The 27463-nt window shown below is 52.4% G+C and overlaps 2 protein-coding genes across 2 annotated transcripts in view; one reads left to right on the forward strand and one right to left on the reverse strand.

Annotated features, from left to right (window-relative positions):
• The window catches only part of CIAO1 (cytosolic iron-sulfur assembly component 1), a 6494-nt gene extending 2971 nt beyond the window's left edge, over window positions 1-3523 (reverse strand). The window contains exons 1-6 of the mRNA XM_004704362.2: window positions 3262-3523; window positions 2338-2486; window positions 2065-2176; window positions 1851-1939; window positions 1407-1608; window positions 645-732 (exon numbers count right to left, since the gene is read on the reverse strand). Coding sequence (XP_004704419.1) covers window positions 645-732; window positions 1407-1608; window positions 1851-1939; window positions 2065-2176; window positions 2338-2486; window positions 3262-3400 — 779 coding nt within the window. The 5' untranslated portion in view covers window positions 3401-3523. The remainder of the gene's footprint in view (window positions 1-644; window positions 733-1406; window positions 1609-1850; window positions 1940-2064; window positions 2177-2337; window positions 2487-3261) is intronic.
• A 271-nt stretch (window positions 3524-3794) lies between these two features.
• On the forward strand, window positions 3795-16124 carry TMEM127 (transmembrane protein 127). Its single transcript, XM_004704363.2, has 4 exons — window positions 3795-3879; window positions 4302-4619; window positions 13065-13229; window positions 13924-16124. The coding sequence occupies exons 2-4, from the start codon at window positions 4376-4378 to the stop codon at window positions 14229-14231; spliced, it is 717 nt and encodes a 238-aa protein (XP_004704420.1). The 5' UTR covers window positions 3795-3879; window positions 4302-4375; the 3' UTR covers window positions 14232-16124.
• The last annotated feature ends 11339 nt before the right edge of the window (window positions 16125-27463 follow it).

The following is a 27463-nucleotide window of genomic DNA, read 5'->3' on the forward strand; positions in this document are numbered from 1 at the left end:
TATCTACTGGGGAAAGTCTAGACTCCATTACAGGGTGTCCAAGTTACCAAACCACACAGTTGTTAGGTGCTATCAAGTCGGCCTGATCCTGCGCCGTCCTCACAATTGTTGTTTCAGACTCTAACCGCAGACACTGCCACTTCATGCCTGCCTCTCTTGCCGCCCTTCTACTTTACCATTACAGATGTCTTTCTCAAGATTGTCTGCGCTCTCCTGATGACATGTCCAAAGTACGTGAAACGTACTTTCACTTCTACGGAACATTCTGGCTGTATCTTTTCCAAGATCAGATAGCAATTCTGATTCAGAGAATGTACCAAACTATATAATCTACTAATAAATATTTCTGGGTGGTATGGTAGTTTGTGAATTCTGCAGGCTGGTGCTGACCTAACACAGCCTGGAATCTGAACAGAAGTAGAGCCCTAGGCCTATAAGGTGTTCCTTGCTTCTGAGACTCCCAGGCTGGCCAGCTTGAAACCAGCATGGTCAGCAGTCAGGCTGCTGCGGACAAAGGAAGGTGGCTGTATTCAATGCCATGTGCTACGCCAAAGTGGGAAGAGGGCAGCACAGCTGCTTTATTCTGCTCCAATCCATGGGGGCTGAGTGGGGGCGGGGCGGGGCAGGGCAGGATGAGGTCTCACCAAGCGACATCGTAAACGGTCCTGGAGTGGAAACCCGACAAAGTGCAGACACATTTCCAGCTGGGGTCGGAGCCGCTGCATGCCACCCCTGCAGGACAAACTTCTCTTGAGCCTACGATGGGTCGGTGGCCCGGGTACCTTGGGGGGTCGCTGCCTCCTTGTAGAGGTCACTATGAGCCTGAATGTCCTCCGGGGTAGTAGGTAGAGACCCTCACTCCTCCCCCACCCTCCAAAATCAGTTACGATTCTTGGGCTCCATCCCACTGTCCACATTCTCACGCTGATCCGCCTCACACTCGAGGCCAGATGGGTCATTCTAAAGCAGAATTCTGAGAAGGCAACATACTTGTTCTTTAAAAAAACTTTTGCTGCAGACGAAGTCTGACTCGTCAGTCTGCTTTTGAAGGCCACCCACCAGCTTGCCCAACCCACGCGATTCCTCTCGAAATCCCTCCCCCCCTGTGCTCTAGCTAAACGTAGCACCATTCCTGGCCACAGGCCTACCTCAAGACCTTAGCTCATGCTGTTGTTTTCACCCAGAAATCTCTTCCTGGACTTGTGTTCACTAACTGCCACACGCCCCTTCAAGTTGGGATGAAAAGGCCCCTCTTCCACAAGCTGCCCCTCCTTCTACGAGCATTTTGTCTGGAGTCCTCTTTCTACGCCAATTTGCTGCAATTCCTGTATGACGTTTTGGCCCTTAATAGACTGTAACCTTTTTGGGGAGAGGAGGCTCCTTTAGTTGTCCCATTGGATCCTCACCTTGCTCGTTGTCTGGCAGATATTGGTGCCAGATGCGCACAGTCCGGTCATCGCTGCAGGATGCCAGGCGCTGACCGCTGGGGTCAAAGGCCACGCTCCACACAGTGGATTCATGGCCCTCCAGGGTGGCACAGCATACCCAGTCGTCCTCCTCTTCCCGGTAGAGTTTCACTGTGTCGTCGTAGCTGGCAGAGGCCAAGAGCTGGGTGGAGTGGGAGGCAGGAGATTTGGCGCTTGCCCAGCACAGGAAGTGCCTGCAATGCCTCTCCTTGCCAGGACAGGGCAGCCCTAAGGATCTATTGTGACAGGGGACTAACGTCTGCGGTGACAGATGAAGACCTCTGGAAAAGCAAGGCTGAGGCTTGGTGAACACAGGGAGGCTGGGCACGAGCCTCCACCCCAGCAGGCTTCTTCCCACCAGACCCTTTGCTTGGCTCCTCCTACCTCCTGACTTGGGTGCCAAACCACGTGCTTGACATCTTGTGTGTGGGAGTTGAGGACACTGACACACTCATACTCATCCTCTTCGTCAACTGTGGGAAGAAGAAAGAGCACTCGAGAGCCAACCCTATCAGGGAACACGGGGGTGGGGGTGGGGGTGGCGCGGGGGCTGTCTGTCAGCTGGCACCCAATGCCAGCAGGCGGGACCTGGCCTTACCTTCCCAGACCCAGACACTTTTATCTCGGCTGCAGGTGGCCAGAAGGTTGCCAGATGGAGCCCAGGCCACTGACTTGACCTCATTTTCATGGCCCTCGAGAGTTGTTACACACTGAGAAGGGAAGACAGGGGAGAAACAATGGCAGCAGACTCCAGGGGGCGGGGGAGCTTCTCTCCAGGGACACAGCCCAACTGGGCCCCGTTAGCTCAGCTGCCTGCAGCAGGCCTGGGCTGCTAATAGGCGACAATCCTGGGCCTGTTCCACTTTGTTACCTCAAAGTCATCCTGGTTCTTTTTCCAAATGCAAGTGGTAGCATCAAAGCTGGCAGAGGCTAAGTAATTCCCACAAGGCGACCAGGCTACTTTTCGCACAGTCCTCTGATGGCCATCAGAAAGGACAGACTTGCTGATCCAGCTGTCACCTAAGAGTAGAAGACAGGACAGACCCTAGAGCTGGCTGCACAAGGTGGTGCTAAAGCACCGGCATGCCATCTGCTGTTGATTCAGACTAGTTTGGGGCCAAGCCCTTGTCTGTACCAGCGTGCTTTTAGGGAGATGAGCGGGCTCCTCACGGAGCTAACCACAAGGTCAGCAGTTACAAACTGCCAGCGGTGGCTCTTTGAGAGAAAGAAGGGGCTTTCTGTTCCCATAAAGAGTGAGTTTTGGAAGTCCACAGGGACACTTCTGCCCTGTCCTGCAGGGTCACTGTGAGTTGATACCGACTCAATGGCAGTGAGTTTGAGGGTTTTTTTTAAAAAAAAACTCTTTCCTGAGAAGGTAGGTATCCTCCTGATTTAAAACTGTCAGTGGCTCGCAGATGTGTTCGCATAAAATGCAAACTTCACCATCAGAATCCTCAATCCTCTTTTTAAAAGCGTTTCATTGTGAATTGGGTGAATTCTCTAGGGTTCCTTGCACCCCCCCACTCTTCCCTCCCTATTTTCCTGTTTCAGCAACTACCAACAAGCCCCTCAACACTTCCAGCCTGTCCGCTCACGCTTCTTTGGATCCTAGCACTTGTGGACTCCTTTGCCTGGAACACACAACTCGAACTTCAGTCGCCTCCCCCTCTTCTCTTTTGGCCAATATTCAGGGCCAGGCCTGCCTCCTCCAACCGAGTGCAATCCTCGGCCCCAGCACACTACTCAAAGGCAGAGCGCCAGGCGCTAGGGGTTGCACAACCATGCCAGGTCTTACCTTCTCTGCCCCAGATGCGAACTCTCCGGTCGCCCCCGCACGAGGCCAGCAGGGTCCCTGCTGGGTTCCAGGCCAGGTACCAGCAGCGGGAGTCCGGGTGCGCTGGGACGCGTCCCAGCAGCACCAGCGAATCTTTCATGGCGTCCTAGCGGAGGGTGAGGGAGAGGTGGGCAGAAATTGGTAGTCAGGCAAGCCAAGCACCGGGCAGATGCCCACAATACCCACTACGATCTCGGGTGGCCGCAGGGTCCACCCGTTTCCGCCTGAGGGCCCGGGTAGTCCTGGGAACTGAAGTGCCCGCCGCTGCTCCCGCGCTGCCCTATGGGAGTTGTAGTCCCCGCCCCACTTTGCCGCTAGCATCATGGAGTTATCTTGAACTACCAGTCCCGTGAGGCCCTGCGCACAGAGCCAGCGGCGCGCCTGGAGTGCGACGCGCACTGGGGACGGGGCGGGGAGCAGGAGGAGGCGGGGGCGGAGAGGGAGGAAGCCGGAAGTGGATCGGCCCCGGGTCGGTCCGGGCGTTGCGGGATTAGGGCCTGGGAACGCTTGGCCCCGGGCTGCTGAGGAGCCTGTGACGGGGCGGAGCGGCGCCATCCCGGCCCAGAGGCTTGCTGACCGGTGAGGAAAAGGGGTTGACGTGGGGAGCATCCTTTCTTCGCCCACGTCCCACCCCTGAGCGTATTTCCCAGATCCCCAGCTCCTCAACCCCAGTACCCGCGATCTCTGCGGCCCAGCCAGGTCCTCCGCCCCTGGGAACTCTCTGGCCAAGACCTGGGGGTCGGTCTCCTTCCTACCAGCATCCTTGGTACCCCAGCCCCTCCGCTGCTCTCTCCAGACCCCGCCCGGTGCCCAGCCCTCTACGGGTCCTCGCCCCGCACCCTGGCAGCCCCATTTCAGGGTCCCCTTGCCCCCGCCCCGAGTCCCTGCTGCCCTCTGGTCTCAGCGGACGGCTCCACCCCCAGCCTCCGGTGCCGGCTGTGACTGCCCAGCGCCGGCCTCACCTGCCCGGAATCCATCGCGTTGCTCTTTCCCCGCGACAGGCAAGCTCTGCGCGCCCTGCGGAGGTCGGCGGCCACTAGCAGCGACCGCGGAGCGGCGGCGGGCGGCCCCGGGTATGTACGCCCCCGGAGGCGCAGGGCTGCCCGGCGGGCGCCGGCGGAGGAGCCCGGGAGGCAGCACCCTGCCCAAGCAGCCGGAGCGTAGCCTGGCCTCGGCCCTGCCGGGCGCCCTGTCCATCACGGCGCTGTGCACTGCCCTCGCCGAGCCTGCCTGGCTGCACCTCCACGGCGGCACCTGTTCCCGCCAGGAGCTGGGGGTCTCCGACGTGCTGGGCTACGTGCATCCGGACCTCCTGAAAGGTGAGGGCGCTGCGTGCTGGCCCTCTGCCCTTTGGGCGACCGGGCCTCCAAGGCGGGGAGCCGAATGCGGTCGGGGCTGGAGCCGACAAGTGCAGGGGGCAGGCACTCCCCAGGTTGAAGAAGGGGCTCGCCCCTCCGGGCTAGGGCTCCTGCCCACCAGGTGGCTCTGTTTGAGGTCTGGCCGTTCTTTCATTAATCCCCGTGTTATTCAGTTTAGCACTTACTCTCCGAGCTGCTAATCTGGACTGCTGCTATTTTAGGATTCTGCCAGGGGAAGGGCGCTGGAGAAAAGATAAGGGTGCTAGGCATCCCAATTAGCTGTCGCCTTCTGAGGAATCTGTGGGATACAGGAAGGGGCAGGCTGACTAATGGAGAGGCTTTTAAGATGACACAAATGTGCATGGTGTTTTAGTTTTTTACTAGAGGAAGAGGGTGTCTGTGGTATTGGTTGGCAACGAGGAGGCAGGTCCATTGGCAGCCTCACTAAAAACAGTCGGAGTTTGGCTCTTGGGTGCATTACAAGTGTGCCGAGGTACAGTTGCTTTGTTCATCCCCATACCCACCCCCAGGTGGTGTGGTGTGAGGGTATGGCTGTAACCGCCCCCCCTCCCCAAAAAGTCAATGGTCTCAAACAGCTTAGTAACATCTCTGATCCTTCATTTCCCCCAAGGGCTTTTGAACCATTCTTGAAGGTCCTCATATTTTCTCACCGTGCCACGCCTTAGGTACATTGCAGGTGTGTACCACCCATGTCTCAGACAGCCGTTCCTGTTAGCCATCTTCCCTCGGCTGCTGTGTCAGCTGCCACTTCTGAAGGCGGGGGCCAACAAGTCCGTCCCCATCCTCGTGCCCCACGTTCGCCTTTCTCCAAGCGCTTCTCTGACTGATTTGAATCTCTGGAGCTTGGGAGGACTTCAGATGATTTGGTCAAGAACAGATGGGGGGGAGAAGATGAGCCAGTCAGGGTGCGATGTAACAACGATGAGAAATACAACTTTCCTCTAGTTCCTAAATGTTTCCTCCCCGCTCCCACTACCATGACTCGAATTCGACCTTGCAAGTGTGGCTAGACCAGAGGATGTACACTGGCACAGATAGGAATTGAAAATATAGGGAATCCAGGGCGGATGAGCCCTATAGGACCAGTGGTGTGAGTGGCGAAACAGGGAGGGTAAAGGGAGAATGGGTAGGAAAGAGGGAACCAATTACAAGGAACTATATGTGGCCTCCTCCCTGGGGGACAGACAACCGAAAAGTGGGTGAAGGGAGACGTCGGACAGGGCAAGATATGACAAAATACCCATTTATAAACTATCAAGGGCTCATGAGGGAGGGGGAAGCGGGGAGGGAGGGGAAAAATGAGGATCTAATGTTGGGGGTTTAAGTGGAGAGAAAATGTTTTGAGAATGAGGTACAAATGCGCTTTACACAATTGATGTGTGTATGGATTGTGATAACAGTTGTATGAGCCCCTAACAAAATATTAAAAAAAAACAAAAAAACAGGATGGGGTTTGTGGAATGTCCCCAGACTTGACTGTGACCCTAGCCATGGCTGGGCTGATGGAGTCCTTGAGACATGCAGCCTGTTCTCTGGTTCATCACACGAAGCCCGTCCGATGTGAGTTGAATCGGGACGATTTTTCCTGAAGCACAGCCCCCGGCACACTTGCTTTCTCGGAAGCACAGCTGCCACCTGGCCACCGCTTCACTCGGGACTTCCTGTTGATGTCACCCGCAATGCTGCGATATTCCAAGAGCTTAGTGTCACTTCCCTGGAAAGGGCTTACAAAACTTGTGCGATGGAATGGGTAGGCAATCTGATCCTATCTCCTGACAGGGGCTCAGGGCACCCAGCGGGGGGCGGCCTGGCTGACATCTGGCTGCAACATAAAATGATGCTGTCTCCTTGATGTGTTTTGTTTTGTTTTTTAATTCGTTGTCTCCCTCCAGCTGTGGTGAGGAACAGCCTCATAGTTATATCACTTTGGTGTGGCTCCTTGTCACGGTCATGTTCAAAACAAAGCCCAGTCAGTGCTTTGTGCAGGCTCTCCTTTGTTCTCGTGTGTATTTATCATCCCTAAGGAACTGCTCTGGCCAGATTTTGTCCTTCACGGAGCTTGTCCCCGTTGGGGCCTCCTTGCCGTGGGTAGGTCCGATCCTGGTGGCCTTTGCAGTCTGGCAGCTCTGGCTTCCTGGTCCTGGGAACGTTGGCAGTGGTGCCTCACGGGCTGTCATAGAAGATGGTGAGGAGTCAGGAAGCCTCTACTTGCTTCTCCTCTGCCTTCTCTCGAACCTGTTGATTTGGGGATACCCAGTGGACCTTGGCACAAGGTCCTGGGTGGCACACACCTGGTTTTCACTTGCCTGCTAACCTGAATGTTGGTAGGTCCAGCCCACCCAGTGGTGTCACAAGAAAGGCCTGGCAATCCGTTTCTTTCACAAAGGTTGCGGCCAAGGAAGCACCCTCCGTGGAGCAGTTCTGCTCGGTAGCACGTGGCACTGTCAGGAGAGGGAATCGCCCTAATGGCAATTAGCAGCAATGAGTTTGGGTTTTGCTTTGACTTTTTGGCTGAGGGCCTGAGAGTGTTGGACCTTTAGACATAGGCTATCCTGTGCTGGGCCTGCAGGACTGTAATCTCACCCCTGTAAGCGTGGGGTGGCGGAGTGGTTTACGTATTGGGCTGCTAACTGCAAGGTCAGTCATTGGAAACCACCATCCATTCCATGGGAGAAAGACGGGGCCATCTGCTTCCCTAAAGAGTTACAGCCTGGAAAACCCACAGGGGGAAGGAATTTCTGTCCTGTTCTGTAGTGTCAGTCACGATGATTTGGCCTCGGTTCAATGGCTGTGAGCTGAGAGCGCTAAGCCTGGGGTGCTCCCCATCTCAGGAGGGAGCCAGGCTGTGAAACACAGAGAGGATGGGTAAAGGTGCTTTCAGAGGGAGGCCAAGCACTGGCGGCTGGCAGGGAGGCAAGAGGCCCTGGAGCAAACCCTGTGCTTGAGTGCCAGGCACTAAGCCCACTCCAGGCCTGGTTTTAGTTTATCCTGAACAACCCCTGTGTTCCATTGGGTAGGATCACCATCCCCACTTCACTAAGGCTTAGGGAAGTTAGGTAACTCGCTCAGGGTCACAGGGCTGATGGTGACGTCATCAACTCCAAAGTCCTTCCTCTCTGCCCCGCCCCTTTGTGCCTCACACACCAGGGCTTGAGTTGCTTTTCCCATAGCCAGAGTGGCCCGAGCCTTAGTATGTCCTCATTCTAGTGGCGGTGTTTATGACAGGCTCGGCCAAAGGTGTGCTGCTCAGCACTGCTGGCCTCCAGTGAGTGATCCCAAAGCAAAGCCCCCCATCCTCCGGAGCCGCCAGCTTGGACTTTAGCAAATGCATGCCAGATCAAAAGATTCCATGCTGCATTCTTCAGAGCCTGGCCCCGGGACCTAGGCCCAGAGACATCTGGGTATGAAATGGAGAGCCCACAGCTGGGGAGGCTGCTGTCATCATTCCATGAGAGCCGAGACCTGGTGGCCTCTCAAGAGGGGCAGCGGCCTTACTCAGGAAGCATCTGTGGAGAATGAGGAAGTGTGGGGTTTGGAGTCAGGTGAATCATGATTGACAAGCCACTGCACAGTCAGGTGCCTTCCTGCCAGGGAGGGGCCGTATGCCTGAGGGTGGTGACCACTGCAGCTGACACTTCCAGGTCCTTTGGAGCCTGTCCCCAGAGGCAGCAACTCCAGGACCTCCCCTAACTGGGGCGGCTGGCCTGGCCATTCAGGCAAAGGGCCTGTTGGAGTCCTATGTCAGAAGCCTGTCTGGAAGCTTCAGAAGTCAGAATTGGGGAGGTCAAATCTGTGGGCCACTAAGTGCTGGGAGAGATTGGGCCGATGGCATCTATCAGAAAGTACCACTCCCTCACAGAGAGGAGAGGGCACAGAGGAGGAAACTTCAGCCGTCCTGGCTGCCACCTGTTGGGGTGCAGTGGAGGTCAGAGCTGGGGGCAAGTAAACCAGAGGAGCAGGGCCTTCAAAACAAAGCTGGCCCAGTAGTGACTCACCAGTGACCTTGGGCAAAGTCAGTTCCTTGGCTCCTATTACAGCAGCTGCTGCCTTCTTCCCTGGTGACTAGAGGGGACAGTCAGGCAATGGTTACCAAAATCAACCCGCCAGGCCCTGCCGGCAGGGCGGGTGTGTGCCCGTGTGTGCTGCAGACTGCGCCTCGGGTGTGCATTGAAAAGCCAGACCTGCCCCCGTGTGCCGCTTCTTTATAAAATAATACATGCACAGTGTTCAGGTTCTTCCCCTGCCCACTAGCCATCTCCAGGGGCAGATGTCCATGACTCCTGGCCATACTGCTGTCTGTGGGGGAGGGGGAAAGACGTTGAGATACCGAGAGCAGTCTGGGACTCCTTGGCCCGCCCCTCTGGGCTTCGAGAGCCTCAGAGAAGTTTGGCATTGGCTTCCCCCACTCCACCTGACAGATGGTTGACTCGCAGCTTTGGAGGGAAGAAAGAAAGGCAGGCAGGTTGAAGCAAAGCCTGTGGGGCTTTCGTGGCAAAAACGTGACAAGCACCCCCCTTTACCGCCCCATCCCCCTTGTGGGGCAGATGCTTCGCCTGCTGGTCGGCAGATGCTTGGAGCTCCTTGGTAGGTGTGTGTGGCTGAGGGAGTCTCAGTCTAAGTTCAGAACCAAACTCACTGCCATCAAGTCAACTCAGACTCAGCCCTGGTGGCTGCTGGCTACACGCTGGGCTGCCAGCAGCAAGGCCTGCAGTTCAAAACCAGCAGCTGCTCCACAGAAAGATGAGGTTTCTGTTCCTGTCCCCTAAAGAACCAGTCTCCTCCGAACCCCACAGGGACAGTTCTACCCCGTCCTAAAGGGTCGGCTGTGCGTCGATGATAGGCGGGACAGCACACAGAACTAATACAGCTGGAAGTGGGACAGTGGCCTTTGGGGGACTGCTGCATCACTGCGTGGTGTCACTCCCCTGTGGTAGATGGGACCAGCAGGAGCAGAGGAGGGATGGGGCCAACTTCTGGTCAGTTGGGGGTTCCTCGTGCTGCCCACAGTCAGACCCTGGTGGCTCTAGGGGGTTCAGAAGCCCCAGCAGTCTTGCCCAGCAATTCCAAGCCCTTCTAGCTGCTCAGTGACCCAAACCTGTTCTGACTGAAGAGAGTTCATGCTTCTGTCTCTTTACTGAGCTCCGGGGTGGGGGGTGGGGGTGGCGAGGGGGGTGGAGCTCTGACAGCATTCCTTAGCTTTTGACCTTTTATTCAAGTAGAACCCTTCAGTATTTGATTAGCGCTGGCCGGTCCCCCACCCCCAGGGAAGAACAAAGCGGGCTCCCTCTGGTCCTTGGTGATTCTGAGCCGCCCGGGCAGGGCACTCTGCCCTGGGTTTAGAACCCGGTTCTGTCCTGCAGGAAGTCACTTCAGCACTTGGAGCCCAGCAGCTTCCTTCCCTCCTCTGGGCTGTGATGAGGCTCCTCTGCCGACCTGCCTAGAGGCTCACACTGGAGGAGCACCCAGGAACTAGACAAGGCTTGTCTCGGGAGAGGGCAGCAGGGCGCGTAGAAAGGGAGGGATGGCCTCTCTCAAAATTTTCATCGTTAAGAAAATAATAATACGTTGTGGGGGAACAGAACTCACACACCAAACATCAACCCAGTTGCACTTGAGTGGGTGCTGCCTCCTGTGGAACCCACGCCTGCCAAGGTGGAGCTGCTCCAGGTTTCCATCACCCGGCTGCTTCCACATGGATCAAACCTCCTGTCTTTCCATTCGTGACCGTTTGTGCTAGAGTCCCTGCCATCGAGTCGATTCCGGCTCACGGCAACCCTATAGGACAGGAGAACTGCCCCTGTGGGTTTCCAACACTGATTCTTCACGGGAGTAGAAAGCCTCATCTTTCTTCTGAGGAGCAGCTGGTGGCTTCGAACCACTGACCTTGCAGTTAGCCGCCCAATGTGTTACCCATTACACCACCAGGGGTTCCTCCTCTATAACGCAGGTACATGATAGAGCAAGCATCCTCTTGCTTGCCACCCTAGCCCGGCAAACAGGATCTATTCCCCGAATCTTTAAACATGAAAACCAAACCAGCTGCCGAGGATTCCTCAAGTGTGGCTTTTTCAATTAAAACTACTCGTAGAATCAGAACTCACTGAAGTTATTTTTTCAGAAGCACAGTCAAGGCATTGATTAGAGTGCCTGCCTGCACGCAGGCATGCTAGTGGACTCGGCACAGCGGCTGCAGAGTGATGTAAGCCCTTCAGCACTGCCTCTTCTGGGTTATTCTTAGAAGCGCTGGAAGAACAGCAGTTTCTCCCCTGCCCTGCTCTGCCTCATCCCCCCCCCCCCATGCCAAGCGGACCTCAAGGAGCAATATGGCTCACAGAACTTCTAAACAATATTCTAGATAAAGCCAAGAGACAGCCAGCCCCTGCCTCTTAGAGCTTTATTTTCTTTTTTTTTTTTTTTTGCAACAAAGCCCCTTGGGTTTCAAGACTCTTTCAAGCCCCAGCGCTTTCTCCGGCTTTGCAGGGCTGGGTTTAAATGAGGGCTGGCCATGGTGGCTGGCAGAGCAGGCAAGCTGCTTGACAGTAGGTGATCACTCAGGCTGGACACGTGGGCCCCAAACAGATGGTCTGCAGACAAAAGAGCATGACAGATGGCTTTGAGGGCAGCATGGTGCAGGACCTGAAGCTAGCTGGGGGCATCTGAGTCTTGTCTGGCCCAGCCAGCATTCTGACCCTGCTGCAGGGTGTGCCCGGTGTTAAAGTCCGTGACCTCTGCTGTCTGACTGGGCTCTCCACTGTGGGAAGCCCTCTCTCCCACACTCTGGGCTCACTGCCTCCTCTGATGGGCTTGCTCTGCCCTGTTGGGCTCCGGTCCCCTCCCCAGATCCCCCAACTTGGCTGCCTCAGTTGACCTTGCCCTGAGCTCCCGAGCCCGTGCTGACTGGGTGCAGGGCTTCAACCTTCTGCATGGAGGGATCTGGACTCTATGCTCCATCTAGACTCCCAGGTCCTGCACCAGCTCAGGATCTCAGGGGACTGGGGAGCAGGCTTCCAACCAGCACTCCAGGGAATCTGAAGCCGCCAGGATCCATAGCCCCCACCCTCATCCCTTCAGCCTGAGACTGAGGTTTGGGCAAAGAGCCTGGATCGGAGGCTGGCTTGTCTTTTCCAAATTGGCATAAATCACTTGGTGCCCCTTGATCTAAGTGAGGAAGGTGCCTATTGGCGGCCATGAGAGAGCCAAGCTGGGGAAGAAGTTAAGACCCATTTCCTACTTTTCATGAAAGCTTCGTCACAGCTGCCTTGCTTTTTGAATCAGCCTGCATTCTCTCAGGGAGCTTCTGGGAGCTGTGCCCGTTTGCACAGCGACCGAAGGGTTGGCAGTGTGTGCGCAGTTGCTTATAGGTGTATCAAGTATACGTTATATGAAAGGGCCGGGAGGAAACACAGGCTTCCCGCTGGATCTGGCTCGAGGCCACCATTCTGGCTGAGGTCTTCCTTCCTCGTGACCCTGGGACTCGGGGAATATTGGGTCTTCAGTTTATGCACCTTCCTTTTCCTTGGTTTTTGGAGTGTTCACCCGTCAGTGGCCCTGTTCTCCTAGAAGGTCCTTGGTGCTGTTCATTTCTGAGCCTTTGGGGCTTTGGGGACATAAACCTCGTGGCCTTTGCAGCTTCCCACTGGTCACCTACCCATCAGTTTGACCATTCCGCTCGCCGCCACCCCACCCCCTGCGTGTCCCCCAACCCCTGCCCTCCCCCCTCCACTGTTTCCCGGACCCAGTTTCCTCTCGCTGTCCACTCCTGTGGAGAGTTAGTGTCTGGGAGAGAAAGCCACACAGACAGTTCTGTCCGGTCCTGTAGGGCTCGCTAGGAGTTGAATGGATGGCGGTGCATTTGGCTTTGTGGTTACACATCTGTGAATCTAAAAACTTCTATTTAGAACAGGGAGGGAATGAGTGAGGAATTGATGAGGATTCTCTGGAACAAAACCAGTATATTCTCTCTCTCTCTCAGCCCCGCACATTGTAGAAGGTCATCAGCTTTGCTTAAGGTATCGCATTTAATCACACGTCCGTATTTCACAGCAATATCTAGACTCGTGTTGGACCAGAAGTAGCCTAGCCAAATGAATGCTCTGTCTCTTGAGTGCATGGAGAATCAGCATTCACCGACTGACCACAGGCCTTTCTTGCTGCCATAGCTCCAAAAGCAGCCCGCCCAAAGCAAGCCTCCGCCCCAGGAATTCACACTCCAGTTCAGTGCTGGGCTTGGGGGAGCAGCCTGGAGAGCATGGTGCTTACACAATTTGTGTTGGGGTGAGCAGAGCCTGTGGGAGCGTGGCCCAAAGGCCAGCTGGGAACAGGAGCTCCGACTGCCTCCTCGGGGTGCACCCTGGGCCCGTGGGTTACTGGGCTTCCTCTCTGCAGATTTCTGCATGAGTCCCCAGACTGTGCTGCTCCTGCGTGTCATCGCCGCCTTCTGCTTCCTGGGCATCCTGTGCAGCCTCTCCGCCTTCCTGCTGGATGTCTTTGGACCCAAGCATCCTGCCTTGAAGATCACCCGTCGCTATGCCTTTGCCCACATCCTCACAGGTAACGAACGGGGCCTACTCCCCATGGGCGGCGGGCGGGTGGGTGCATGCTGTGGAGGGTGTGTGCGGAGCAGGCCCCGCTCCACAGCTCATTGCAGCTGGAGCTCTTCACAGTGTCTGGGAAGGTGGGCAGCGTGCTTCAGTCAGTGCATGCACCCTGCCCAGTCCACAGCTCATTCTGCCCAGCTGTGGAGAGCATGTAGCCAGAAAACCACCAGGAATCACCCCTCTCTCTAAACTGCGTTTCAAGCTCAAGTGAGCTCCCAGGGCCCGAAATCAGGCTGTTTCTTGGTGCACCTGAGAGGGTCTGGCCTCAGCAGGTTATCTTCCCTCTGCCCCACAGTTCCCTCTGCTGACACCTGGCTTCTCTCCTTCCTCCTGACAGTCGGGGCTGCAGGACTGTGGGACTTGCCATGGGGACAGTTCCAAAGCCCATTCCCAACTGCTTGCCTTAGCTGCTCCTCCCAAACACCCAAGGTCCTCCATCCGGCCCCCAGGTGGGGTCAGACTAGGGGCAGGTGTCTGTCCCCCATCCCAGTCCAAGAATCCCATGACCAGGAGTGCTCCCCTTGTGGTGCTGGAGCCCAGCATGTTTTCTAAGAATGGGGTTCACAGAGCGAGCCTGTGGATGGTACCTTGAGCCTCTGGGCAGGAGGTGCCCACTAACCCCTTCCCTACGGCCCTCTGTCCCTCAGTCCTGCAGTGTGCCACTGTCATTGGCTTCTCTTACTGGGCCTCCGAACTCATCCTGGCCCAGCAGCAGCAACATAAGAAGTACCATGGCTCCCAGGTCTACGTCACCTTTGCCGTCAGCTTCTACCTGGTGGCAGGAGCTGGTGGGGCCTCCATCCTGGCCACAGCGGCCAACCTCCTGCGCCACTACCCTACAGAGGAAGAGGAACAGGCGCTGGAGCTGCTGTCGGAGATGGAGGAGAACGAGCCGTACCCAGCGGAGTACGAGGTCATCAACCAGTTCCAGCCGCCCCCGGCCTACACACCCTAATGCCAGCCCCTGGGGTTTCCCCCTCAGCCCCCCGCCCCAGCTCAACAGCTCCGTTCAGCCCCCTGAGGAGCCCCTTTCCCCCAGCAGGCCTCACTGGTAGCATCCCGACCATCTTCTCCCCACTGTACCTGGAGAGACTCCCTCGGCGTTCCCCGTGCCTGGATGCACACTGGACGTCATGCACTGTTCCCAGCAGCCACCTTCCTCTCCCTGCCCGATCACGTCACTAGCATTACCAACCAGGGTTGCCACAGCCCACCTCTCCCTTCCTGGACCGGAGCTTTTTGCCTGGGTCTCTCCTGCGGGCACTGCTGACAGTGGACACACAGTTCCAGCCAGAGGGGTCCACAGGGCCCAAGAGAAAGGGGACTGGGCCCTGCAGCCTGCTTCTGAAGGGTCAGTGTTTCTTCCAGTTGTCCTTCTGGGCTGAGCACCCAGCCCTCCTCCTCCGAGTGCCCCAACACCTAGGGCCGCGCACTCCGGGGAGTTCTCTGCACTTTAGCCTTGGGCTGCGGCCTGTGTGTTCGCCTTGTCCTCACAGGAGAAGGAAGGCTGTTGGGAAGCAGAGCGGTGGCGCCCCCACCCGCCCTTGCTCACTCGGTTACTGCAGCGGACCTGGCACGGGCCTGCCAAGGATGAGAAGCTCCTCGCCCTTCCGCCTTTTCAAACAGGGGTGGCTTTAAAAGGGGGTCGGGGGCACGAAACCCAAGCAACAGCAACAATGCTCTCTTTTCAAAGTGGGGACAAGCCTGTTGTTGTTTCCGAAAATTGCCTCCTGTTCTTTTTGGTTTTGCAATATTTTGGGTCTTAGCACCTTCCAAGCCCATGACAGTTCCTCCGTGAGTTTCTCCCAGCAGAATGCAGCCTTCCCCCCACCCCCTACTCCCTCCCAAGTCTGGGGCTTTCCTGTGGACCCCAGAGTCCCATTGCCCCTGAGGGGCTTCAGACTGTGTGGCCTGGCTGGCCGGCCAGCATGGTGCTCCTCAGGACTGTGGCACTGAGATGTAACCTGGCCTCCATTCAGGAACAGGGGCCCCTCCACAGGGAGCCACCAGTGGGCCCCCTTGTATCAGGCGCCAGGACACTGGATCAGACTAGTGGGCCTGGCTGTGTGCTCCAGGCTCAGCACGCCCCTCAGACTAGCGGGCCCCGGCTTGCTGCATGCCCCTCCCCTTCTCAAATGTTCTCCGACCCACATGGTGCTGGGTCTGCCTGGATTTCCTGCCCCGAGAGCTGGGGTGTAAAGTGGGGGAAAGCAGAGACCGCTGGGATCCCATGGCCACACTGCCCTGTGGCATTACTGGAGCAGTCATGACCCCAGCCCCTCCTCACCCCTTAGGCTACGAGGCAGAGTTAGACGAGAATGGACAGCGTTGTTGGGCCCCAGTGCCCCGCCTGGCTTCAGTCAGATGGACATCTGCACAGGCCAGCTGTGTGGGTGGTGAAGACCCTGTCCTCACTGGAGCTCACTGAGTGGTGTCAGAGGGCTCCCAGTGCCTCTCGCGCTCACCAAGCCTGCCTTCTCTCAGGCAAGAAGGACTGCTGTGCCACACCGGGCCCAGACCAAGGAGCCCTGCCAAGTCTCATCTTTCTGTTGGGGACCGCGTTTGACGTTGGCAGGTTTCTGAGGCGTGGCCAGCTCCCTGACAGTGGGTGTCTGAGCAGGCAGGCCAAGGACTGGTCAGTGCATGAGGCCCTAAGGTGACCCTGTGGGCTGCTCCATGTGGTTCAGAGCCCACCTTTTACTGGCTTCCCATGCCCTGACCTTCCTTTCTCCCTGCCATCTGATACTGAGAGTTTGCCATCCAAATTCCCCTGGTTGTGTTTTTTTGTTGTTACTATGGTTTTTTTTAAGAAAATAATTAAAAACACAAAAACAGAAACTACAAATAAGAATGTAGATGTGAATGACTCACTGTCATTTTTCTGTCACCAAACCAAACTCACAGCCATCGGGTTAATTCTGACTCACAGCCACCCTAGACGACAGGGTAGAACTGCCCCGTGAGTTCCCAAGGTTGTACCTCTGACGGGCACAAAGCCTCTTTCTCCCCTGGGCAGCTGGTGGTTCCCGACTGATGACAGCCCACCGGGCAAACACTGCCACCAGCCCCTTCCTCTGTCACAGTCCCCTGATTTGGTTCATTCCCTTCCTCAGAGAGGGTGGGAGAGACCAGAGTGAGGTTTGTTGTGAATAAAAAGAAGGCACTTGTGCACATACATACACTCACACACATCTCCACCAAGGTACTGTCACCTGCATGATGCCATTCCTCCAGGCAGCCTGGGGACCACAGGTAGGAACCGCCCATGCTCCTGCCCCATCCTCGACACCAAACCCTGAGTTTGCCTCAGCATCCCTGGTCGCCACAGAGAGCCCTGCATCTCACGCTACCAATCACGCAGGAAGAATGCAGGGCTGTGGGGCTGGGCCGGCCAGAAGAAAGTGTGCTGCTTTTCTGAAGCCACAGGCCAGTGGAAGAGCCTAGGTGTGACTTGTCCAATGACAGTGCCAGGTCTTGATGGCTACCACGTCCGCGTTATTCATCCAGAAATGTCAGCCAGCACACTCGGCCCCAAATGGATGCTGGGTAAAGCTTAAGGCTTCCTTTAGGGGCAGCCCATCTAAGTTTTCTTGGTTTTTAAAAAAAATATTTCCTGGAAAGAAAATCTTGAGGGGGCGGTGTATTCTCTCATTTCAGTTCAGACATTTCCAAAGGACCTCCTGTGCTGCGGAGGCAGAACTGTTGAGCACTCCATCTCCATGAGCTTTATGGTCTTTGGGACGGTGGCTAATCTCTGTGCAAAGGTACAATGCAGTACATGGCCCATTGGACATCTGGGAAACACTGAGGATGCCAGCAGGAGGCTGGTTCTGACTTGAGTGGTCTGAAGGGCTGTGGGAGGTGGGTGTTTGGAGACTCGCTTGCTCGCTCCTCCGGGCGTTCTTCAGTGGGAGCAGCAGAAACACGAGCACAAGCTGGCGGTCAGCAGAGGGCAGGAAGGTGAGGAGAGCCCACTTTGGCGCTTGAGTGTTTCAGCAAGCAGTAGAGAGTAAAGGAATAAGGGACAGACAGAGCTCTATTTAAAGACAGGTGAACAGGGGCCTGAGGAAGTGTTGGCCTAGAGGCATCCAAAGGAGCCCAGGTGGTGCAGTGGTTACCTGTCAGCTGCCATCCACACGATCGGCAGTTTGGAGTCACCAGCAGCTCCGCGGTGAAAGATCAGCTTTCCACTCCCGTAAACAGTTACAGTCTCGGAAACCCACAGGGTGTTGCCCTGAGTCAGCAGGGACTCGGCAGTGAGTTTTCGGAGGGGTTCGAGGAAGCCATGGTGATTCAGCAGCTCAGACGGTGCAGGCTATAAAGGGCGGCAAGGAGAGGTCCTTGGGGGCACACGAAGGGGCGGTTTCCTTTTTCTGAAGATAACTCAAGAATCTCTTCAGCTGCTATCTCCATCCACCCCCGGTGTCCGCACTCGGCAACGACAGTGAGAAAACAGGGCATCAAATTTATGACCCTTCTCTTCAAATAGTCTCTAACTTTTCCTCCGTCCTTGAGTTGTGTGGTTGGTTTGGTTTGGACTTGGGGGTGGTTTGGGGGGCGTGGGAGGGAGGTGACATTTTAATGAGGGCAGGAGTTTTGGGGAAAAGATGATATCTTGACATCTTTGAATGTGTCCCCTTCAAGTGAAAGTACCCAATTGGGGACACCAATTTGAGAATTAAGACTTCAGATCCTCACTAAGCTACGGGGAAACTCTTGGCTTTGTTGCTGGGGGTGGAAGTGAGGCTCCTGTTTCCTTGATCAAGAGTGCACTGGTTTCCTGGAACCAAAGGTGGTATGTCGGCCTGCCCTGCCCTGCCCACTGAGTGAGTGGTGAGAGGCTTCCTAAGACATTTAAGGAGAGAGAGACGCCTCAGCCCAACCACGTGTCAGTGGAGTTTGGTAATGAGGAGGACTTTCAAAAAGACAGCGGTGGTTCCAACTGTTGAAGGGTCTTGCAGGTATCTCAGAATGAGGTCCAAAGGCCCCTGCAGGAAGCCCTGTTTGGAAAGTCCCATACCCTTTGTAAAACAGGGCCTTTTCCATGGCGAGGTCTAGCTGCTCCTTGTCGGCCAGATCCCACCCCTTGATTTCACCTTCCTCTAGAGCCGTGTTTTCCGAAAGCGAGTGATACTGCCCCCCTGGGTAGGTGGGGTTGCAAAAGAAGATACCTTCACTTTATCCTGGATTATGGACTATAGTACAAGAGTTCTAATTGCCAGGGGTGGGTGCTGGGTCATCTTTTTCTGAAAAGGGGGTGGTGGGTCAATTAAGTTTGGGGATCTATACTCTATAGGTTCTCCCACCCAGAGTTCTGCTGCCGAGAGGAGTTTCCTTCCATGGGGTGTAGAGACATTTTGTTGGAATAAAGGGGGTGGTGCCCCTCATCCATTGCTTGAGGGGCATCCAGGGGAAGATTACCCAATAAGAAGGTAAGCCCTGGCTTGCTCACTAGTCTGCAGAGAGCGATCTCACCGTGCTCGCTCCATCAAAGATTCCTGTTCCAGGTCTGGCTGCCATCCGTCTCCCAGCCCCACTGCATCTTCAATAGCATCTTGTTAAGTGTCCAGTCCTGGACAAAGTCAGAATACCCAGTGAGCAAGGTGCGTTCCAGCGTACCAGTGCTTACTCACCCCAGTGAACCGTCTCACATGCTTTTCACCTTGGCACGTGCTCTGTGGAGGATACGGAGGTACCAATAGAGATGGTCCTTGCCCTCAAGTGCTTTCCAGCCCTGCCACCAGGGAAGAGGAAACCTGGAGAGGCTGAATCTGCGCCACCAGGGTGCAGCCTTCTAACCCTATCCTGGCCAGATAGGGCTCATGAAGGAGGAGAACCTTGATCTGGGTCTTCCTTGCAAGATGAACCCACTTTGGTGAGCATGATGTAACCCACGGTGTTGGCGCGGAAGCCAGAAGAGAAGGTGTGTGGCTTTGGGGAACCAGGTTGGAGCTGAGAGCCACAGTGATACCAATTGGAAAGGAATGGCAAGTAATTATGAAGATAGACCTAGCTCAAGATGGGCAGGATGCCAAGGCTGTTGTCCCAACACTTAGAGCTACCAGGGGCACAACTCAAACGATCTCAAATGGAATCTACTTTTATGGGTGAAATGTTCATAGTAGTCCAGGGGACTTGGCTGCATCCAGGTACTCAAACAATGGCACAAAGACTCGGTTGCTCCATTCGGCTACTTGGCTTATCCTCCCACGTGGTCTCTCCCCCAAAGTGGTGACGATGGCCACCAACAGCCCCAGGCTCGTGTAACCTCTTTATCTAGGATACTGGAGTGACTCTCGCTTGCCCCACTGAGACATGCCCCTGCCCCTGAATTGTGGCCAAGGCCTTACAGCTTTATCCCATAGTCCAGGATGAAGATGGTTAAGGATTTCAGAGATGGTACCACTGTTGGGAGTCCCTGGACAGTATACACGGTTAAGCATGCAACCACTAGCCAAAAGATAGGCGGCTCAAACCCAAGCAGAAATGCCTTGGAAGACAAGCCTGGTGCTCTGTTCAAGACTCAAGCCATTCTGCACACGTGGGGTTGCTGTGGATTGGAATTGACGCAATGGCAACTAATGTCAAGGATACAACCACTGATGTTCTTGGCATATACAAGCACAAGGCAGTGCCTACCCCAATCAGAGAGCCTTGCTGGAACAAGGGGACTACACAATGGAGCTGAGTCCCATCATCTTTCTCTCCGCAGCCTCACTACTGTGAGAAGACACAAGGCCACTGACCAGCTGTGCTTTCTTGCTTAAGTTCTGTGTGTTCCGCCTTTAAAACAGGCTGGCCCTTGAAACCAAGCTCCTGCACTCTCAGAAGTCAAGGAAAACGGGGCCTTGAGGACCATGATCTGACGTACTGTGCCCCCCGCTGCTTCCCCACCTGTGCTCCGTCCTCTATTCCAGCGCCCATTCAACTCTTGACCAATTTCACGACCTTTCTCGTTTCCACTCTGAGCGAAACAGCTCACTCGCACAGTGCTTGGTGCTCAGGAAGACACGGCATACATACTAACCGTTAGTCCCCTAACCCCACTTCCACTCCCCGAACTCCATCCCGCAGTCAGCCAGATGGGGTTCAGAGTGGGGAGGCAGCAGGGGACAAGCAGAAGTCAGTGGGGCTGATGCCACATACTACCATTGGGTTACATTTGGAAACATTTTCTGACGTAAAATTTGCCATCTTAATGTGTCCAGTGGCATGAATTACAGCAACAGTGTTTTTTCGTTCTCACCACGGTCTACCAGTTTCTCATCATCCCAAACAGAAACACTGTACCTATGAAGCAAACCCCCTCACCCCTGTTTCTTGGCAGTCTCGAATTTACCTTTGTCTCTGAATTTGCCTTTAATAGATATTTCAGATATAATATTTGTCCTTTTAAATCTGGCTTATTTCACTTGGCATAATGTTTTCAAGGTTCATCCACATAGCGACTCCATTGCTTTTTCTGGATGACGATGACTCAGACCATTTTCTTTAGCTGTTCCTCTGTGGACGGACACTACTGTTTGCCCCCTCCCCCTGCTCGGCGTTGTGGATAGTGCTGCTGTGAACATTGGTGTACACAGCAAGGGTCTGTCTGAGTCCAGCCTTTCAATTCTGTTGCGTAGTGTGTTCACTGGGAAAGCAAATTCAGTGACGTTCATCTATGTATAAGACAGAAATGTGTGTTACGAGAACGGCCCAGGCAGCTGCAGAGGGGGCAAACCTCGTCCAGCTCAGGTCTGTGAGTGAGATGGGAAGCTGGAGGCTGAGGAAGCAGGAAGCCCGCAGCCCAAAGGGAGCAGAGTCCAGGGAATCCAAGGTCACAGACAGCACGAGTCCCGAGAAGTCAGATGCAGGATCCAGGCCAGCCAGAAGGGAAAAAGGAAGAGAACATCATGCTTGGTAACGTAGAAGGGCAGTGGAAAGGAGGGAGGCCCTCAAGGAGATGGATGGACACGGCGGGGACAACAGTGAGCTCAAACATAACAGTTGTGGAGATGGCGCAGGACCGGGTGTTTTGTTCTGTTGTGCACAGGGTCACTATGAATTGGAACTAACACCACAACACTAAACAATGTTGGTATCAATATATTGAGGGCTTCCCCAGGAGCGCCCCCAACACCCTGTCCCACCCACACTTCCCCTGGTGCTCCCACAGTGGCTGTGTTCCAGTAGCATCAGCTGCAAGCACCATGACCCTCCACAGTGGGAACTAGGGATCCCCAACTGTTCAGAGGGCTAGAAAGAGACACTGATTAACCCTGTTCTCGGGTTAAGCAAACTGCCTGCTAAAACAGCGAAAAACATTGTCATTATTATTTTTAAATTATTTTACCTTTTATTGTTACTCCTTTTCTGCGCCACTTGATGGAGTCAACCCTCCTCACACAACGCAGCCATCCTCCGGCTCCTCAGAGCTCTAGCCCGATGTGCTGGAGATAGCAGTCCTCAATCTTGGTCCCGACAAAGACAGGAACGATAGGCTCAAACAAGTGAATGATACCCAGATCCCAAAGGATTCTCCGGAGAAGAAACGGCTCTGGAACTACCAGGAAAATGCTGCTCAGGTACTTTCAGTGGATGGAGAAAAATACCCAGCGTGCTACTGATACAGAAGAAGACGATGAAAACTAGAAACACGACAACAAAACAACTAGAAATCCAGACAGTTAATGCAAAGATTACAGACTTCGAAAGAGGGCAGTAATAGAATTGAAGCAATGGGAAGCCGCAATAATGAGCTTGAAGACCAATCTCTCAATGCCAAACTATGAGAAGAACCCTTCACAAAAAGAGCAAAAATAAATCTGAAGAAAATCAAAGAATTATGTGGGACCCTATCAAGAGGAACAGTTTAGGTCTCATTTGGGATTCTGGAAGAGAAGGAAACCAAAAAATCCAGAGAGGAAATAATACAAGCTATTCTCGGCTCATCAAATGACTTGGGAAGTATTTCCTGCTCTTCAGATTTTATGTTGATTGATGTTAAGTCTTCCTTACATAGTTTGCAGAATTACCCAGTGAAACCATCTACACCTAGAGTTTTTGTTTTGGAAGATTTCCCTTTAAGAATTTGACCTTTAAGTTGATTCCACTGCTAGTTGATGACTGGGTAGAACCGCACCATCAGGTTTTGTGGGCTGTCACCTTTACGTGAGCAAACTACCAGATGCTTTCTCCTGGGGAGGCAGCCCTTGGTGGATCCAGTCCGCCAACAATTCAGTTAGCAGCCCAGTGCTTAACCAGGGCTCTTTCCCCATGAAAATAGATATGGAAATCATCATGTTATCTACTTCTTTACTTTTGTTTGTGTCATTCAAGGACCTGGCCCATTTATTCTAAATTGTCAAATTTATTTGCATAGAATTAATTGTATCCCTTTAGTACCTGTAGGATCACGATATTGGTTCATTTATGTCTTCTCTCTCCCTTTTGGTTATTCTGATGTTAAAGCTAGACTTCAAAAGGAAATTTATAACATTAAATCCAGCTTTTTTCGTGTCAGCACCTCATCAGCCATGCTGGCTGGCATCTCTCTCTAGTCCTTGGCATATCAGTCACAGACCCTGGCCTGTGTGTTGTTCTGTGGGCCGGGAAACTCGTTGCTCTGTCTGTGGTCTCAGTACAGCTCCTCTGCTCAGTCTCATGGTCTCTGTGCTGTGACCTCTGCTGCCTCCATTATTTCAGGCAGGAATTGTACACAGGCTCGTAATGGGCACAGGACTCTTTCTTCCTGTTTCTGAGATGTCTCACTTATATGCCCAGTGGAATTGTAAAACTCACCAATCCCCTCTGTTTTAAGTGTTTCGCACACCCGACTGCATGGTCCCACCCAGTAATTTGGTGGAAGTCACAAAGACATGATTAGATAATTTCACTTCACCACTAGATAGAGTCTATCATGACGACCATTCCACCTGTACTTGAAAAGAGAGTAGATGCTGCTGTTGTTGAGTAGTGGCATGTCCCATAAATGTCAATTAGGTCATTTTTATTTTATGGGCTTAAGATACAAGTCCTCTGTATTTTTGCTATCTGCCTTTTCTGTGTATTACTGAGAAATCCTCAAATGGAATTATGGATTTATTTATTTCCCTTCCAGTTCTATCAGTTTTGCTCAGCTAATATGAAACTCTTGGGTTTTTAGTAGTATTGTATCTTCTTGGTGTACTGACTTTTTTATGACAGCAAAAATAATTTCTTTTAGCTAAGTAATACAAGACTAATCCCAATGAAGTGGTATTCCAAAATGCTATACCACTCTTTTATCCCCGATATCAACCACTGCTGCTACCTTCAGTAGATTTCCTCACCTCCCAGGGATCTGCATTTTGCCACAATTTCTCACAGAATTCAAGAACCATGTGGTTGTGAACTTCCCATCTGAAATTCAGACACCGAGGATCCTCCTCATCTCCAAGGCTGTGGAAGCTGGTATATCAGGGCAGGTGACAGGCCACAACTCAAGTCTCAAGGACTGAAGATCAGGCAGAGGCCAGCCAGATGCAGGATCAGATCCAGAGAGTGAAACATCGGAAAGTGAAAGCAGGTTTTGCGTCCTTGGCTCATCCAGAAAGCACTCTGGGACTCACATCAAGATGGCGGGCGACCTGACTCCTAGACCAGTGGTCTTCTGGGGTGGTGTTTGCCACTAGTATCCCAGCACCAGTCTTCTGCACATGCCCAGTTGGGAAGGGGAAGTCACTAAGATGGCTTTGAGGGAAATGTCGTTTTTTGCCTTCCATGCCGCCAAGGAAACAAAGGTGGTGACCTGATTTCCACCCTCAAATTAGGTAGAAAGACAAAATATATTTCACCTCAATCCTGTCTCATTAACATAACAACTCCCTCCAAAATAGAAATTATAACCAAAGGTGTAGAGTCTAGAATTTACAACACATCATCACATAATGGAGAACTATGGCTAGAAGGGCCATAGTAAGTAATGGACTATCCCTCAATTACTATGTAATTTCTCACTTTATCCCTACTGATTTTCTAAATTAAACTTGTTCCAATGTCTAATTTAATTTTCACATGGTATATATCTCTTTACCATTGTTTTACTTTTAATCTACATATCATCATAATTAAAATGGGTGTCTAGTAGACAGCATATAATTGGGCCCTGGTTTTGTTATCCAGCCTGAAAATCTTTATCTTTTGTGTTTTTAGATCATTTACATTGGGTATAATTATGTCTGTCATGTAATGTTTTCTGTTGGTCCTCTGTTTTTCTTTGTTTTCCCCTTCACTACCTGCTTTATGAGTACTTGAAGTTTCTTTCATTTTGTTTCAGTATTCTGTTTAGAAACACTTGGATATATTTACTGGCTTTTTGGCTATACCTCTTCGTATTGTTTGTAAGTGGTTATTCAAGAAGTAACAACATACACATCTAATCACAGAATTGATATTTTACCACTTCGATTGAAATTCAGAAATCTACAATCACATAATCCCTTTACCCTATGTGTTAGTCTGGGTAGACTAGAGAAACAAATCCATGGACACACATATGTGTATAAGAAAGAGATTTATATACAAGAGCAATTGAACATTGAGAAAACATCCCAGCCCAGTCCAGATCAAGGCCACAAGTCCAATATTAGCCCATATGTCTGATACCAATCTATAAAGTCCCTTTCAGACTCACGAAACACATGCAATAACGCTGAATGCAGAAGAAGATCACAAGCCAGTAGAAAGTTTTTGGGTCCAGTGGTGGTGTAAGCATCTCAGTGCTGGCAGGGGTCTCTCTGTGGCTTCTCCGGCTTCTGGGGTCTGGTTGCATCCATGTGGCTTGTCTTCTTCAATGTCTCCCAGGGAGTGGCAGAGAGAGAGTGTGTGTCTTCTGCCTCCAAGGAGGAAGTACCAGATTTCCAAGAATTCTCAGGAGAAGGCCAGGCCCACACACATAGAAGTCTCATTGGCTATCTCCAGATTGACAGCCTAGACTCCACCCCTACACTCTTAATCCTTAAATTGACACCAGATTAGGTGACTACTACACCTTCCCTGTTTCATTTTGTAGTTTTAATGTGTATCTACATACACTGAGCTCCTACCAGTCAATGTTCAATTTTCCCTTGTAATCGGGGAACATATTTTTTACAACGTAAGAAAAATAGTCTATAGTAGCGACCCAGGTATTTACCATTTATGTTGCTATTCCTTCATTCTTGAGTTTCTCAGTTTCCCGTTGGTTTCATTTGCCTGTCACCTGAGTAACTTCCTTTCCCGTTTCCTTTAGAGCAGTTCTGTCAGTGACAAATTCTCTGTTTTTTCATCTAGGAATGTCTTTCTTTTGTCTTTATTATCCCTAAAGTATATTTTTGCTGGATGTAGAATTCAGGGTTGACAGTTACTTTCTTTCAGCACTTTAAAAATGTTCCACTGTCTTCTTGCCTCTGTGGTTTTTAAAATAAGAAATCTGTCGTCATTCTGATAGCTATTCCCATATGTGCAATGTATCTTTTCTTTGGCTGCTTTTAAGAGTATTTATCTTTCATTTGTAGTAGTTTGCTTATCACATGTATAAGTGTGGTGCGATCTGAGCGTATGCTGATTAAGATTTATTAGTCCTGAATCTGTAACTGTATATCTTTTCCTAAGTTGGGGGAGACTTCGGCGTGCCTATATGATGGCACAGTGGGCTGTTAGGCTGCTGATGGCTAGGTTGGCAGTACAAAGCAACCAGCTGCACTGCAGAGTAAGAGGATTCTTTCTGCTCAGATCTACAGCCTCAGAAGTCCTATGGGGCAGCTCTACTCTGTCCTACAGAATTGCTATGGGTTGTAATTGACTTGGCAGCATTGAGTTTATTTTGTGTGTGTGCTTTTTATCTGGTAAACTCTGTCTGCTAACCACAAGATCAGTGGTTCAAATGCACCAGCGACTCCACGGGAGAAAGATGATAAAGCTGTCTGCTCACGTAAAGTTTACAATGCCTCAAAAAGTTCATGGAAAAATGGAATCGAAATATAATGAAGTTTTTCCACAAATGTTTCGAAGCCTCCTCATGTGTATGTGTGTGCGTGCACGCGTATGCAGCACACACACATTTTTCCCCTCCACCAATCTCTTTCTGCTTCTGTGACTGCAGTGACGGGACTGATACTCCTTTCGATGTGGACCCTGAGATTCCTTTCTGATTTGAGTCTCCTTTCTCGTTGTTGTTTGGGATCCTTTCTACCGTCACATCTCCAAGCTCATGGGCCTGTTGCTCATGATAGTTCCATTTTTCTATTGAGCATGCTCAGTGGATTTCTTGATTCAGTTATGGTATTTTTAAGTGTTCAAGTTCCCAGTTGGTTGTTTTTGCCACTTCCCTCTCTTTGTTAGGAATTTTTACCTTTCCAAGAGCTTTTTCTGTTACTGTGTGTAGCATGGTTATAAGAGCTGTTTTAAAGCCCTTGAGAATTCCAACACCCTGTCATCTTGGAGTTAGTGAATACTGACTATCTTTTCCCTGGTGAATTGTTGAGATTTCCCTTGACTTCCCCCCCTTACTTCTTGTATGATGATTCATCATGGAATATAAGCCAACATTTTGGAATATTATGTTATCAGACTCCGAGTTAGGTAATTTGTCAGTCAGTTTTCTCATTTGGGCTGAAGTCTCATCTCAAATTTATTTTATGGGCCAGTGTTCAGCCTTTGGGGAGAAGTCCTGCCCTGTCCCAGGGTCTAGTCGGGAACCTGGGCAGAAGTCTACACTGTAATCCAGTTCTCAAAGTTTGGGGTCTGTGTTTCAGTTCACTTCCACACATGGGCAACTCAGGGGTGAGCCCAGAACTTTAAAAAAACCTTACGAGGTCCCAGAGGTCCTGTTTCTGATCCCTTAGTTGTAAGCTAGCATTATAGCCTACTTCTTACAGTGAGGTCCACCTAAGGTGAAGTGACCAGAGGGAAAATATTTGAAAAAATAACAAGGATCGTCCCCCAAACTCTTTGGGTGACCCAAACCCTTTCCCCCAATTACTCTGGTCAAGGAGAAAGACCCCCCACCCCCACCCCCCTAGAGGCATCTGCATGGCTGTTGCTGCTATTGCCACCACCATAGGAAAGTTACATTGGGATTGGGATTGGGATTGGGGTTGGGACTGGTCTCAGGACAAGGGTTGGGGAGAAAAAACTACACACAACAGTGGATTTCTCCCGGTGCCTCCATTTCTCCCCCCCCCC

This window comes from Echinops telfairi, unplaced genomic scaffold, assembly GCF_000313985.2.
Source record: "Echinops telfairi isolate 266 unplaced genomic scaffold, ASM31398v2 ScPeMD7_7467;HRSCAF=8505_1, whole genome shotgun sequence".
Lineage (NCBI taxonomy): Eukaryota > Metazoa > Chordata > Mammalia > Afrosoricida > Tenrecidae > Echinops > Echinops telfairi.

What these genes read in the sequence shown, in the direction of transcription:
- TMEM127 (XM_004704363.2), top strand. Translation starts at nt 4,376, where the DNA reads ATGTACGCCCCCGGAGGCGCAGGGCTGCCCGGCGGGCGCCGGCGGAGG. An exon ending in GCATCCGGACCTCCTGAAAG is followed by an intron (nt 4,620 to 13,064) that starts GTGAGGGCGCTG and finishes TCCTCTCTGCAG; the next exon opens with ATTTCTGCATGAGTCCCCAG. An exon ending in CTTTGCCCACATCCTCACAG is followed by an intron (nt 13,230 to 13,923) that starts GTAACGAACGGG and finishes TCTGTCCCTCAG; the next exon opens with TCCTGCAGTGTGCCACTGTC.